This window comes from Typopeltis vanoorti, chromosome 11, assembly GCF_054136105.1.
Source record: "Typopeltis vanoorti isolate ZY-2024b chromosome 11, IOZ_Tvanoo_1.0, whole genome shotgun sequence".
Lineage (NCBI taxonomy): Eukaryota > Metazoa > Arthropoda > Arachnida > Uropygi > Thelyphonidae > Typopeltis > Typopeltis vanoorti.
This window is the reverse complement of record NC_143559.1, coordinates 27,677,853-27,692,738: the sequence shown is the minus strand read 5'-3', so window position 1 is coordinate 27,692,738 and position 14,886 is coordinate 27,677,853. Positions and strand designations below refer to the sequence as shown.

The 14,886-nt window shown below is 36.3% G+C and overlaps 1 protein-coding gene across 8 annotated transcripts in view; it reads right to left on the bottom strand.

Annotated features, from left to right (window-relative positions):
- LOC150101398 (protein phosphatase 1 regulatory subunit 36) overlaps window positions 1-14,886 on the bottom strand; it is a 237,822-nt gene that overhangs the window by 36,813 nt on the left and 186,123 nt on the right. For 7 of the 8 annotated variants that reach the window (XM_090400614.1, XM_090400617.1, XM_090400618.1 and 4 more), the window contains one exon: window positions 12,692-12,754. In XM_090400614.1, the coding sequence (XP_090256740.1) occupies window positions 12,692-12,754 (63 nt within the window). Of the gene's footprint in view, window positions 1-3,128; window positions 3,289-12,691; window positions 12,755-14,886 lie in introns of those variants that run through there. The other variant, XM_090400619.1, reaches the window with a different exon arrangement.

The following is a 14,886-nucleotide window of genomic DNA, read 5'->3' as shown; positions in this document are numbered from 1 at the left end:
TACAAATTTCAATGTGAATACATCTGCAAGATTGGATGGGATATCAGCCCATATACTATGAGAAAGTGCAAGAGAAGCAGCACCACAAAAAATGGATAAGTATCAGAACTGATAACATAAAAGGGAATGGAAAGAGAGCAGGTACTTCTATTTCATAAAGGAAACTCTAAGATGCATATAATAAATTACAGACCACTGGTATTCCAAGAGAGGTGATTAAGGTACTGAAAAAAAGTTATTCTGGAATGGTTGGGCAGGAATATTATTACTTCTCAGGCATCTCCATAGAGTCAGAGACTCGTTATGGGAACTCTGTTCTATTAATTCTTCTCACAATGCTTATCATAACTCACCTTGAACTAATCACTGACACCACACCCAAAACCACCTCTATGTCTACACCCATTTTACTCATTCATCACCACAATCCAACCAAAAAGGCCTGACACCCTGGTGCATACTCTTAGACAATTTCCAGAGGGTGATTGTCTAGAGTCTAGGAGGATGGAACAGGGGGGATCACCCCCCCCTCGTTCTATCCTCCCTGCCATGTATTGAAAGAAAAAAAAAGTCTTCAGTATTAGTCCTATGAAACCACTTTAATAACATGTGTTTACATAATGTTCCCTCTTTTTTGCCTATTGACTAGTCTGAAGTTCACAGACTTTCCATAGACTTACCACAATTTTGGTCACTCACTCTGGATCCTCTCTCCACCACTTCCTCATTTCTATGAAATAAAAGAAACTAGATCTGCAGATCTAGTTTCTTTTATTGTGTTCAGTGTCAGTGTGTTCTTCAACATTCAAGTAATCTAATGTGGTTTTGGCCAAGTTTGCAATATATCTCTTAACTTCAGTTCCTGTCAGCAATCACCCTTAAATTCCATGCCCCATCAATTTCCTGAAGTTCTGTTTCATCAATGTAGCACATAGCTTGTGATATGCAAGGTGCTATCAAAAAGAAACTGGACTGTGCCAGATCCTCGGAGTTACAGTCTCATGCTGCCAGGTGTCAGTGGTGTAGACATGGTTGAGTCAGCTTGTCATATTGCATTGAGCTGTGCACACCGTACTCATGTAATGCACGTTATTCTTATCACGTGATTGTGCTGTGCTGTGATTTTGCCATGAATGCAAAATTAGAATAAAGGGCAAATGTAAAATTTTGTGTAAATTCAGTCATAGATACTCTTGAATTACTTTGTAAGGCATATGAAAACAAAGCAATGAGCCTAACTCAGTGTTTTGAGAAGGGCAGAAACACCTTGGAGGATGACCATCCGCCAGCACAACTCACAAAAATGTCTAAAAAATTCAACAGATCATCCGTGCAGATCAATGCATCACCATCCAGGAAGGTGATGACAGAGTTGGGATTTCATATGGAGCAGTTCAAGCGATCACCACAAAAGATTTAAACATGCATCATGTTGCTGCCAAGTCTGTTCCCTGTTTCTTGACTTCTGAAGAATGAGCACCGTGGGAATGTCTGTCAAGATCTTCATCAAAAAGGGCATTGATGATCCAACCTTCATCTCAAGGGTCATCACAGGGGATGAGACATGGGTTTACAGCTACAACCTAGACAGCAATCGTTACAGTGGAAGAGCCCATATTCCACAAGATTGAAGAAGGCAAGGCAAGTTAGGAATGCAACAAAGTGCATGTTGATCATCTTTTTTAACATTAAAGGGATTTTGTACTAAGAATTTGTCTCAGACAGTCAATGCAATGCATAATTATACTGCAACATTTTAAGGCAGATGGAAGATGTTCATCACAAAAGAATGGAACTGTGGCAAAGCCAGTTGTGGCTTTGCTACATTTCCACCATAACAACATTCCCTCCCACAGCATCTTAAAAATGTGAGAGATTTTGGCAGCCAACAGCATGCAGTCATCCCACATCCTCACCTGCCAGATTTAGCCCCATGTGACTTCATTTTGTTTCCAAAAATGAAACTGAAGGGACAGCAGTTTGACATCATTAAGGAGATCCAAGATGAACTGTAAGTGGTGCTTGATGAGCTTCAACTAAAAGACTTCCAGGAAGCATTTGGAGTATGGTGAAAGTGGCGGGATAGCTGCATGAACTCGGAAGGGAACTGTTTTGAAGGGGGTTGAGTCCAAATTTAAATTGGGTAAGTTGTAAAGATTTTATTAGAATGGTCTGGTTTCTTTTTTGATAGCACCTCGTACACCATATTAAACTGTCAGCCATTATCATTTGCCCATACTGCCAGTCTATTTAAGCCATCCTGTAGGATCTCTACATCACTATTGTTCTTGATATTTAGCTGTTTGTTGACTATCATCAGCAAACAGCTAAATAATACCCCTTACAATTCCTATATCACTGATGTACAAATTAAATAGCAGTCAATCAGGTACCAAGCCCTGTGGAATACAACTAGTCACAAAACTTTTCCTAGATTCAATTCCCCCATATACTACTATCTGATATCTGTTCATCAGCCACCCTCTTATCCTAATCAGCAGCTTCATATTCATCCCCATTTACTCCAGTTTATGCAACAGAGTTTTATATGGTATCTGCGAAATGCCCTTACAAATTCCAGCAATATCACTGTACAGCCGTTTCCTTTATCAAACTCACACACCACTTAATTATAAAAAGTGAGGAAATTACTAAGGATAAACCTACCATTCACAAAACCATGCTACCCTATACAGTGTTATACTCCTGTTCACTCATTTCTGAATTCTGCCTTTTACCAACTTCTACAATAACTTCACCATCAAAATTATCAAGTTAATAGTGGTGAAAAAAAAATGTAAAAAAGTAAAACAATTTAATAAATCAATGACTAGTTTTGTACAGGAATACTGTGTACTTCTTTAGATTGATAGAATAAAACACAAATATAAGAGGTATTAACAAGAAAATTTCTAAATAACAAACTATCATTTTCTTTTTTTTTTAATTTATTCAACATGCAACAGACATTGAATTCAGGAACAAGATATTATCAGTGTGGGTAATTATTACTGGATATATATTTTGTTTCAGAGCCTATTTCATCTATACATAGATCACCTATGTATGCTGCCCAGAGTTCATTTAATATCAGGCCTTAGTTTTTATTACACTGGTTGGACATTACATCATTCTCACTAGCCTCTTTAACACATTCACATTGGGGCAATAGTAGCTCACTTGCCATGAACCTAACCATCTGGCGAACCAAGCAAAATTGCCGGCAATTTGGTTAATGCGTGTCAGATGCACTGCTTTTCCTAATGGTTTCTATGATTGTAATTAATCCTGCATTGAGGAGAGGGGAATAGATGAAAAGGAATGTTCTTTTCAGAATATATTAAAAAACAATAATTAAAGAGAATAATATATTTGATTATTAGTTACTACACTTGATTTACTAAAATATATAAAGAATAGCAAATATAAGGAAGAGAAAAATAAGCATGAATAAAAATACTTTCAGTACTGTAAAATGGATTATGAATAATTTACATCTGAGAAACTATATGTGTGCTTGTGTTATAAGTATCTGAAGATGGAGTGAAGAATATAAACTGTAGACTTTCATATTTGCATTTATGATAGGCATAATTAAAAGAAAAAATTTATGAACAGATGGAAAGGAATTTGTTTGTGAAATATAAATCACTAATAGCCACTATACTACAGATGCAAGAAAAAAAGTAGTTTTATTGTATCACTGAATAAGGTACAGAGACATTTGCAGTCTGTATAATATATTTGTCAAAAAATAGTGCAATTAGAGACAATTGGGATAAAAATGGCACCACCAAATGAACCACATCCCCTGCCACAGAAACTATGCTGCATAGACTCAAGCAGAACCATTTGCTGTACTGCCAAACACAGCATCTAACAAAAAACAATTGTCCTAACATTTGTCCAAATTTTCAATTACATGAAATAAGCGTTCGATTACATTTGAAATTTCTGATGTCATTAAGTCAAATCACAAATGCTAACTTCAAATAAAATTCTACCAAAAGAGTTGACACTAACATGCAGTATAAACTTTGCATCAGTTCAGCATGCCTGTATGATGCAGAAGTAGCACACAAATGGTAATGAGAAGTCTTGCTGGTACAATAACCATGTGAAACACTTCCTGATATGAACATGTTAAATTTGCATACATAAGTATTAAATTTTATATATGGTATTTTAGTGATCTGCCAATTCACTTAATGGTTTTTGTTGGTATTGTGAACAGCCAATCCAAATTTTTGGGTTCATTTTTTCTCCACATCTCTGACATATTCTTTTTAACAGATTTCTCCAGAATGTCTCATCTGTCCAATGTGACAAATACAATTGCAATAGATTTTATGAACTCCTAGCTTCTTCTTGATGTGGTTGTTTAGGCGATCTTAACATAGCAGAGATTTTTTGTAGAAGTCTAAAGGTAACTTTTAAGTTATGTTCTTGTAGGACTTTGTTGGATTCTGAATATATAGAGATTTAAGTAATTATTATTTGCTTCAGAATCCAACATGATCTTCCATCACAAAGACTAGACTTGTAATTAATAATTATTGTAAATCACTTATTTATAATTTAATATTCATATAACTACCTTTAACTTTATTTGATATTTAATTATTTAATCAAGGATATATGTATTAGTAGTGATAAGACTGTATTTAAATATTATTAAGTTTATTTTATTTATTGCTATATTAATATAAGAATTTGTATTTAAGATTTAACTGCGTATTAATTGAAATGTAAATATTCTTATTCTATTCCTGTTTGTAGAAGTTAAAGTTATACAATAGCTCAATTTTATTATATTTTGTTTTGCTTATGGAGACGTATGTAAGAGAGCGAGCGCAAGTTTGGAACAGTGCGTGAGGGAGAAAGCTGAAAGTTGACTGGAAAGAATTTTAATTAAAGAGAGCTCGAGAACAATTTAGGCGGGAAGAATGGATATATAAGCGAGGAATGTTGAAAAAGAGAAGAGATTCATTAAGTTGGAATCGGAGGATATTCTAATTCGGCATTCGGAGAATCAGAGTGCGATAATGGCGAGTTGGCGAGTCACTCAAGTAGCTAATTAAAGTCCAGTAGTCGAGAAGCGGTTAGCTAATAAGTTGTAGAATAACAATTATAGCTACAGAAGACAGCTGAGTGACTACTGAATGACTAGTGATACTATAGTTGAGATTTAATTTCAGGGCCGACCTTTCAAGGACACACAGAATCTTGAAGCATATCACGGAGTAACTAGAGAATAAGTAGAGACTGTAAAGTTGAAGTTTAACGATAGCTGTGTTTAGAATTATAGTGCCTAAAGGATTAATTGAATGCCGGAGGAATGGACAACTGTGCAAATAAAACTTCAAGTTAAGGAATTATTGAGTGTTACCTTAATTCATGAGTAATCAGTAGTACTTCATGCAAGAACGTTTCATTATGTGTATTGTAACCGTTAATTAATTCAGTTATTGCTTAGAAGATTTATTTTAATGAGTGCCGTTTATTGTTTACGGTGTTTACAGTTATAAAAAGTATTTGCGTATAAGTAGATGAAAAAAGATTATCGGTAAGAATATTCCAACCATAACATTCCTATAAAGAGATGTGTGAGTTTCATCCTAGAATATCCTTATATTAACAGTAACTATTGCGGAGTTTAGCTGAAGTGTAGATTTAAAAGTGTATGCTTGTGAAGAGGTGTTACTGCAATTTTATTCTATTTGAAACTTAAGGAACTGTGAGAAGCTGTATTACAGATAACAGATTTACCATTGCCTGAGTTTGTATGACTGTATTATCAGAAAGGCTAAAGTGTTTATAATAACTTATTTAGTGATTTGATCTTAAGTGTAAAATTTGTGATTCTAAAATTAAATGTTTGTTTTTGTTAATCAAAAGTTGTATTTTGCCTGAATCTCTTTTACTGAACCATTCATAAAATATTCGAACCAAAGCGGGTGAATTAAGTAAGTTAAATATACTCGGCCAGTATATATAATAACAACATATAAAGGAGAGGTAGTTGAGAGTTGGTTTTTCTTCAATTCTTGAACTAATTCACATATAGAGTGCCGCAGCCTTTAAATATAAATTTTTTCTATATTTGAATTAGAAATCAACTTGCAACCTATCAACTAGTTAAGAACATCATAATAACTAAATATCAGATCCAAAGTATAGATTGAGAAGAAGTAGGATCCAACAACTTCTGCAATAAAGAAACTGTACCCTTGTAGACATCTGCTTGTTGGTGGGAACAAGCATGCAGATACTGACTTGTATTAAACCACCAACACCACATGGTACAAAAACAGGGTACCTTCAAAACATTAAAAGAGAAAGCATTACATTATCAAGAGATGATAATAAAAGAAACAAGGCAATAATTTACATTAAATAATAAAACAACACAAAAAAAACTCTACTCATAGTGTCCAGTGGGATAAAGCAGTTCTCCTCCATAGATGCAGATTCAAATATGAACGCCTATTCAAAGAAAGTTGTGAAACTATCTTACACCGACCGAATTTAAATAGAAATGACTGTATGTCTCTCTCAAAGATCTGGGAGACTTTTATCCTATGTAAAAAACCATTTATCTTAATAGATTAAATTTGCTATTTCTATTATTTCCTAGCACGTGGTAACAATTGTATTTTAATAGATGATCCACCGAACGGTTTGCTTGTATTCCATTCCTATTATTGTTACAGACACTGAAGATGTATTATTAATTTTAGTACAAAATATCTGTCCTTTTACTAATTAATGATATCACTGTGTTTTTTACGTGTTGTTTTATTATTTAATTACTATGCCACAGGTTCCACTAAAAATCAACTTACATTAAAGACTTTCTTCAAAAAAAGGTTGTAACATTAAAACTATTAATAACATATTGAACAAACCATCACAGCTCCAACACAAAAAGCAGTTGACTACAAAGATGCAGTTTCTATCTTTTCTGTAGTTTATCATCACTATGCTAAATAATAAAATAACACTAAATAATAAAACAACAAAGGAGGGCGCTAGTGGGTCAAGCGCTACGGACGTGTTTTGAAGAGCTCCTGATTCAGATAAGTTTTACTAGGAATAATTAAGTATATATGCGTAATTGTTTAAGTAAGAGCGGCTGTAAACGTTGTACGCTACCGATATTATCAGTGTGGGGTTTTTTTACTTGCTTAAACTAAATACGAAAACATTAATATTAGACCTAGTAACCTGCAGAGGAAAAAAAAAAAAAATGGCGGCGGCATTGTCATTCCATGATTTTAATTTGGATTTCAGTTGGTTCGTTAAGTGTGAGGTCTGTTATATGTATTCCTTCGATTACATAAATGATTTGTGGATGTTTAGTGTGGATGGAAGAAGGGTGTGTGCGAAATGTGACCTGAACGAGGAATTGATGAATGCGAATATGAAGTTGATGACAGAAAGTGCTAGTACCGATTGTGTCGCGAGTGCACGTTTGAAAGAGAAGGATAGTGAGAAAGACAGGCAAAAAATGTTAAAAAATCAGGAAAAAAGAAAAAGAGCGATTTGACAACCGTAACGGATGTTAAAAGGGACGAAAGTGAGGCAGAAAGAAACAAAATTGAGAGAACGAATGAAAGTAGAAATGGTGTGATGCAGAAATCGCAAGTAAAAAAAATCGAAAGAATGAATGATAGCAAAAAAAGAATGACTGATGGCGAAAGTTGGATGCATGTTGGAACAAAAGTACTGAACCAAAGAAAGATGAATGACAGTAAAAGTGAGAAGAATGATAGCGAAAGTTGGACGCATGTTAGTCCGAAAGTACGGAAACAAAGAAAGATATGTGAGAGTGAAAGTGAGAAGAATGATAGTGAAAGTTGGACGTATGTTGGACCAAAAGTACGGAAACAAAGAAGGATGAATGAGAGGGAAAGTGAGAAGAATGATAGTGAAAGTTGGACGTATGTTGGACCAAAAGTACGGAAACAAAGAAGGATGAATGAGAGGGAAAGTGAGAAGAGGGGGTTGAGAGTTAGAAAGTTAGAAAGATTTAATGATAGAGTGAATGTGTCGCGAGGTTCGGAAGGTGAATTGGATTGGATGAAGCAAGAAATGAAATGGATGCAGAATGAAATTAAGAGAATTCAGGTCAAAACTATTAAAATAAATCATGATGGCATGAAAGAGTTAACAAAAGATGAGCGAGTGGCGTTGTATGGCGACTCCATTATTAAAGGTGTGCTAGAGGATAAAATGCACAAGGTATGTTTTCCAGGCGGTAAAATAGTAGAGTGATTGAGGCATTGAATATGAGGCGGGAACGAGCAAAAGAGTTAATTGTATTAATTGGTACAAATGATTTGAGAGAGAACAAAGAGCATGTCAAAATGAATGTCAGGAGACTGCTTGGAAAGATAAAGGAGAATAGTGTGACAGGAAGGGTGGTCAGTGTGTTGCCTAGGTATGATTGTGGTGAAATGAGGCAGAGAGCAAGGATTATGAATGATATTCTGGCTGAAATGTGTGAGGAGATGGGAGTACAGTTTGTTAATGTGTGGAATGAGTTTGAGGGACGAAATGAGCTGTGTGGGAGCGATGGACTGCATTTGAGTGGTTATGGTGTGAGTCGCTTGGAGAGACTGCTGCTGGAAAGTGGAGAAGTGAATAGAGAGAATGAATCAGATCGAGAGGTGGAAATGAATGCGGAAGTGAGTGGTATGAGTATAGAAAATGAGAGAATGGATGTGCAAGAGGAGCAGGGAAACGGGGAGGCTCAGGGTGGACAGGGATACACAGCGTGAGAAAGGTGGATGCTCCAAGAGGAGGTGAGAGCATGTGTAGGCAGGAAAGTAATGGGATGATCAGGGATCAAAAGGAAACAGATGGAATTGCAAAGGGTTCTAAAATGAAGAAGCAGAAAGTGAAATGGCTCCAGTCCAGCATGGAGAGATCACATCGAGTGAGTGGTATCAGTGGAACTAGCTGTAGATCCAGAAATGAGTTGTTGTGTTTGTATACCAATGCTAGAAGTATAAGAAACAAGGCGGATGAAATGGTTGCACTAATTGCGTCTGTGCACCCAGAGACTGTCGGAATAAGTGAGACATGGTTAGATGAGGATGACATAATGACAGGAATAGAGATGGAAAGGTATGATGTGTTTCGCGAGGATAGAAGGAGTAAAAAGGGAGGGGGAGTGCTATTGATGATAGAGAAAGAGTTATGTCCATACAAGGTAGAGATGCAAGAGGGAGATGGGGCCAGTGGTTTTGAGGCAGTATGGTGTGAGATAGAGGTGAATAGAATCAAATACTTGGTGGGATGTTGTTATAGACCTGGTAATGTGGATGGTGGTGATAGTGAAATGTATAGCCAAATAAGACAAGCAAATAAGAAAAGGGTGATCATTATGGGTGATTTTAATTATGGCAATATAGACTGGAATGAAGAGATAGCAACTGGAAGTAAAGAAAATGAGTTTCTTGAGTTTTTGAGGGATAACTACCTCAGACAGTATGTAACAGAGGGCACAAGAGGATTAAGGGTCTCGGATTTGGTCATCTCATCGGAGGATGTAATTATCAATGAGGTATCAAATCATCCACCAATTGGTGAAAGTGACCATGAGATGATTACTTGGGTGGTTGCCAGCAGTGCAAGGACCCCTGTGAAAAAAGGGTATATGTGGAACTACAAGGGGGGTGATTATGAAGAGCTCAGGAGACAGCTTGAAGGTGTAGCATGGAATGAGGAGTTAGCTGGAAAAGAGATCAATGCAGCTTGGGGGATTTTCAAAAAATATTTAGTCGATGCAATGTCTAAATGTATACCACGGGTGAGAAGGTTAAATAAAGTAGGTGTGAGATGGATGAATAAAGAGATTAAGCATGCAATTCAGAGAAAAAGGGCATTGTGGAGGCAGCATAAGAGAAGTGGAAGTAACCAATTTCATGAGGTCTACAAAGACCAGGCAAGGAGAGTGACTTGGTTGGTGAGAGTAGCTAAAGAGAGGTATGAACAGCAGTTAGCTAATGAAGCTAAAAAGAATCCTAGGGAGTTCTTTCGATATGTAGCCAGCAAAAGAAAGAATGATTATGGAAGGATGACATTGATTGGAGAAAATAGTACAAAGACAGCTGTTGCAGAATGTGTGGTGGAGATACTTAATGAGCAGTTCATAAAGATCTTTCAATCTTGTGATTGTGACTTCATGGAGAGATTAAGAGCAGTTGATGATGGGGAGGAGAGACTGACTGTAAGTGAGCAAGAGGTGTTTCGGGAGTTGAGTAAACTAGATGTAAATAAGGCTGTGGGACTTGATAATATATCACCGCTTATTCTGAAGGAATATGCCAGAGAGTTGACACCTGCCTTGACATATTTTTTTAATACGAGTCTTGCACTTGGTCAAGTCCCTAAAGAGTGGAAGGAGGGCAAGATTGTGCCACTTCATAAATGAGGTGATCGAACTCAAGCATCAAACTATAGGCCTATCTGTGTGTCAGGTGTTGTGGTTAAGTTGTTGGAGAAGCTTGTGAGAACTAGGATCCAGAGTTGGGTTGACAACAATGGTATAATCTTTGATGGACAGCATGGATTAGCTAAAGGGAGGTCATGTTTTAGTAATCTACTTACTTATTACAATAAAGTGACTGCTTCCATGGAAAGAGGAGAAGGATATACTTGGATTTCGCAAAAGCTTTTGATAGAGTACCTCATGATAAGTTGACAGTCAAACTAGAGCAGATGGGGTTGGATATTAGATTAGTGCATTGGATTGGAGACTGGCTATCTGATAGGTATCAACAAGTTGTGTATGGGGGTGCAATATCCAGGAAAAGGAAAGTCACTAGTGGAGTGCCTCAGGGATCTGTTTTAGGGCCATTACTATTTAACTTCTATATTAATGATATTGGCGAAGATTTGGATGGAGATATTCAGTTGTTTGCAGATGATGCAAAGTTGGGACGAACCATAAAGAGTAGTGAGGATGTTGTGGCCTTGCAAGAAGACTTGAATAAATTGAGTGATTGGGCAAGCAAATGGGGATGTGAGTTCAATGTTGCAAAATGTAAGGTTTTAAAATTTGGAAAACAAAGATGGGATGCAGAATTTATGCTTGGTGAGAATATATTGTTGGAAGTAGACGAAATAAGAGATCTGGGAGTGATAGTGGATAAGGATCTAAAATTTAGGGGACGCATCGCCAAAATTGTGAAGACAACACAAAGACTTCTAGGAATGATGAGGAGGACACTGATGTGTAGAAGTAGGGAGATTCTTGTTCCATTGTATAAGGCTTTGATTAGGCCACACATGGACTATTGTGCCCAGATTTGGTCACCGGGTTTTCAGAAGGATGAAGAGATGTTGGAAAGGGTCCAAAGGCGACTGACTAAGGTAGTTTCTGACCTCTGGAATGTCGAGTATGAGGAAAGATTGAAAAGATGTAATTTGCAGAGTCTTGTGGAGAGAAGGAAGAGGGGAGATATGATAGAGACCTACAAGTTGGTAAGGGGTTGTTATAGGATCAATGGTGGAGAAGTTCTACAGAGAATAGTGGGAGATCAGGGGAGAACCAGAGGTCATCCCTGGAAACTGTATAAAGAGGGTGTGAGTAGGGGAGTGAGAGGCAGGTTTTTTTCGTGCAGAGTTGTGAATGATTGGAATGCCTTGCCTGAGAGTGTGGTGTCTGCAAGGAGTTTGAGTGTGTTTAAGACCCGGTATGATGAGATGTGTGTGAGATAAAAGGACCTCCTAGATGAGTCTTTGACTCCATGAGGTCTTGTTTAATAATAATAATATGCTTTAGAAGTGTTTTTTTTTTTTTTTTGCATGGACTGTACATATAGCTCTGAGGATGTTGAGGAATAATTAAATGTATCTGCTCATAAACACTATTTACTATCCAAAGATTCTACTATAAATGCAACATACCATTTAATGAACAATGGAAAAAGTTAGTTAAAACGTTTTTCCTTTGTTAAATGATGTGATGATCTCGGTACACCTAACATGCTGGAAGCATGCTTAGGTGGACTGAGATCCCAAGATATGAAGAATCCACTCAAAACAATGTAGAGACAATCTAATGCTCATATCTGATCTTTTTAAAGTTGATTACTAAATACCTTAAGGAATTCACAACGTATACTGGAATATATATTAAAATAAACTTTAATATATACTTCCTATATTTCAGCAACGTCACGTTGCCATCTTCATGGGAACATAAGATTAATACACGTGCACGCAGTTCTCAACTTCAGCCCAACGGCCAAGAATACCTAATATAGCCCTCGAGGGGGGACACCATCAGGACCTGAGGAAAAACAGTAGTTTCCTCACTTCGACCTCATTTGCTGTTTTTAGTGCCTGCGTGCACGTATATTAATCTTATGTTCCCATGAAGATGGCAACGTGACATTGCCAAAATATAGGAAGTATATATTAAAGTTTATATTAATTTATATTCCAGTATATGTTGTGAATTCCTTAAGGTATTTAGAAATCATGTGCAACCAACGTATAAGCCTTTCAACGAGAATTACTGATCTTGGAGTATGCATCAAATGATCATAACATCTGATTTCTTGCAATGTGTGTTGTATTTGGTTATATCTTTTAATGTCTAAATAGCTGGAAACTATAGCTTAAAATCAAATATTATGCTACAGTATATAAAAAGTGTTTCTAAATAAATTCTTACTTTTCAATGAAGGATTGATCATCAGGTGGTTTCATAGAAAATGATAAGAGAGGTGAATTTTTTCTATAAAATAATGAAATCAATTATAGTTAATAACAATTTCTAAAGAAAATTAATATTTAAATATTAAAAACACTTATAATTTAAATATATTCTGTGATTACTGCCTAATTTAAAAGTTCTGTCACAAAAAACTTTATAATCCATGTCTTATATAGTTAGAATTCATCTACTACTACAGTACAGTACAACAAGCCAATGGGAACAAATCATTCTGGGCATAGACATTAAAGAATTATTTAGGCCTCATGGTATGTTAAGCAGCTTGATGCTTAAATCCATTAAATCATCCAATATTTGTTACAGAATTTACATCAGGATCACTGTACTTTCTCTTCATAAACTTTATTTTTAGCACTTGATTGAATCGTCATTAATATGAATTTTCATCTGTCAACATTAGCTCATCTCATATAAAGTCGACAGAGATTTTCCCCCCAGAAACTTGGGTTTTTCAACTCACATGAATAAAATGGCCAGAAGTTCACATAGAATTAACATGTGCACAAATTTTACAGATAGGATTAATTGTCCTATCATAATTTGGTTTCTATGAAGCTGAGATCTTGGCTCTGATAAGTTACTGAGCTGGGAAGGGGGGGGGTTGTCATCCCACAAGATGGATAAATTGGCCAGAATCACAATTAATCTACAGACTTTGCATATAGGATTAACTGTCCTATCATGATATTAATTAGGTTTCTATGAAGCTGAAGTCTTGCCTATGATAGGCTACTGAGACTAACATGCTAAGCAGACAACAATATCCTTAACTTTATCTTTAAAGATACATATGGCATTAATGAAATGCAAGTAGAGATATTTCATTTCATTATATTTTCAGATATTTTCATTTCATTACACCCTCTGTCCAAAAAGAAACCGAACTTTTGATAGAAAATAAAATACAGGCCAATTATAATTATTCAAATAATTTATTTCAATCAATATACTCTCCCTCAGCTTCGATACAGCATTTGGCATGGTCAATTAATTCTTTAAATGAGTTTTTTATATTGGGGAAGAGAAAGAAGTCACAGGGTGCTAAATCAGGTGAATACAGCAAGTGATCCAACACACAAACTGTCTCACAATGTTTGAATGATGAGATGGTGCATTATCGTGCAAAAGTGACCAGCTGCCTGCATCACGATATTCATGCTGTACGCGACGAATTCTCGCTATTAATTGCTTCAAAACTTCAAGATAAAACTCACCATTGACCGTTTGGTCAGGCGGAATGAATTCTTTGTGGATAATGCCCTTGGAATCGTAGAAACAAATCAGCATTGTCTTTACTTCTGACTTCTCCAAACGACTTTTTTTCGGATGCCCTCTTCTGGTGGTCTCCACTCAGCACTCTGTTTCAGGCTCATACTCAAAACATCACGTTTGGTCACCAGTAATGATTGTTTCAAGGAAGTTTGAATCCTTACAAGCAGTTTTAATGAGGTTCTTGCAGTGTTCAATTCAATACATTTTTTGGTCATCAGTCAACTTGTGGGGAACAAATCACGAATTCAATTTACAAAGGCCCAAACTCTCGGTAAAAATGTTGTGCACAGTTAATTTTGGCATCCCCAATTCATCTTCAATCAATCTCGTGGACACAGGTTTTTTTGATGAAATCACACACTTTTTGTTTTTGGATGGCCCAGCTTTTCGTTTTCAAGCGTCTCACAACCACTTTGAAATCGCTTAAACCATTCATACACTTGAGTACGGGATAAGCATTCATCACCGTATGCTTTTTGAAGCATCTGATGCGTTTCAGTAAAACTTTTACCAAGTTTAACACAAAAGTCCAGTTTTTGGATGGCCCAGCTTTTCGTCCTCAAGCTTCTCACAACCACTTTGAAATCGCTTAAACCATTCATAAACTTGAGTACAGGGATAAGCATTCATCACCATATGCTTTTTGAAGCATCTGATGCATTTCAATAAAACTTTTACCAAGTTTAACACAAAAGTCAATCGCAGCTCTCTTTCTGAGCGTTCGTCAAAACACACTGTCACTCTTGGCACTATAACTTGGCTTCTAATGAAACAAATGTCATAAACAGTTGATACAACACTAACGAAGGTTGTCGCTTTCGACAGCAAAAAGATACAACAGGTGGTGCCAATAGTTTCTT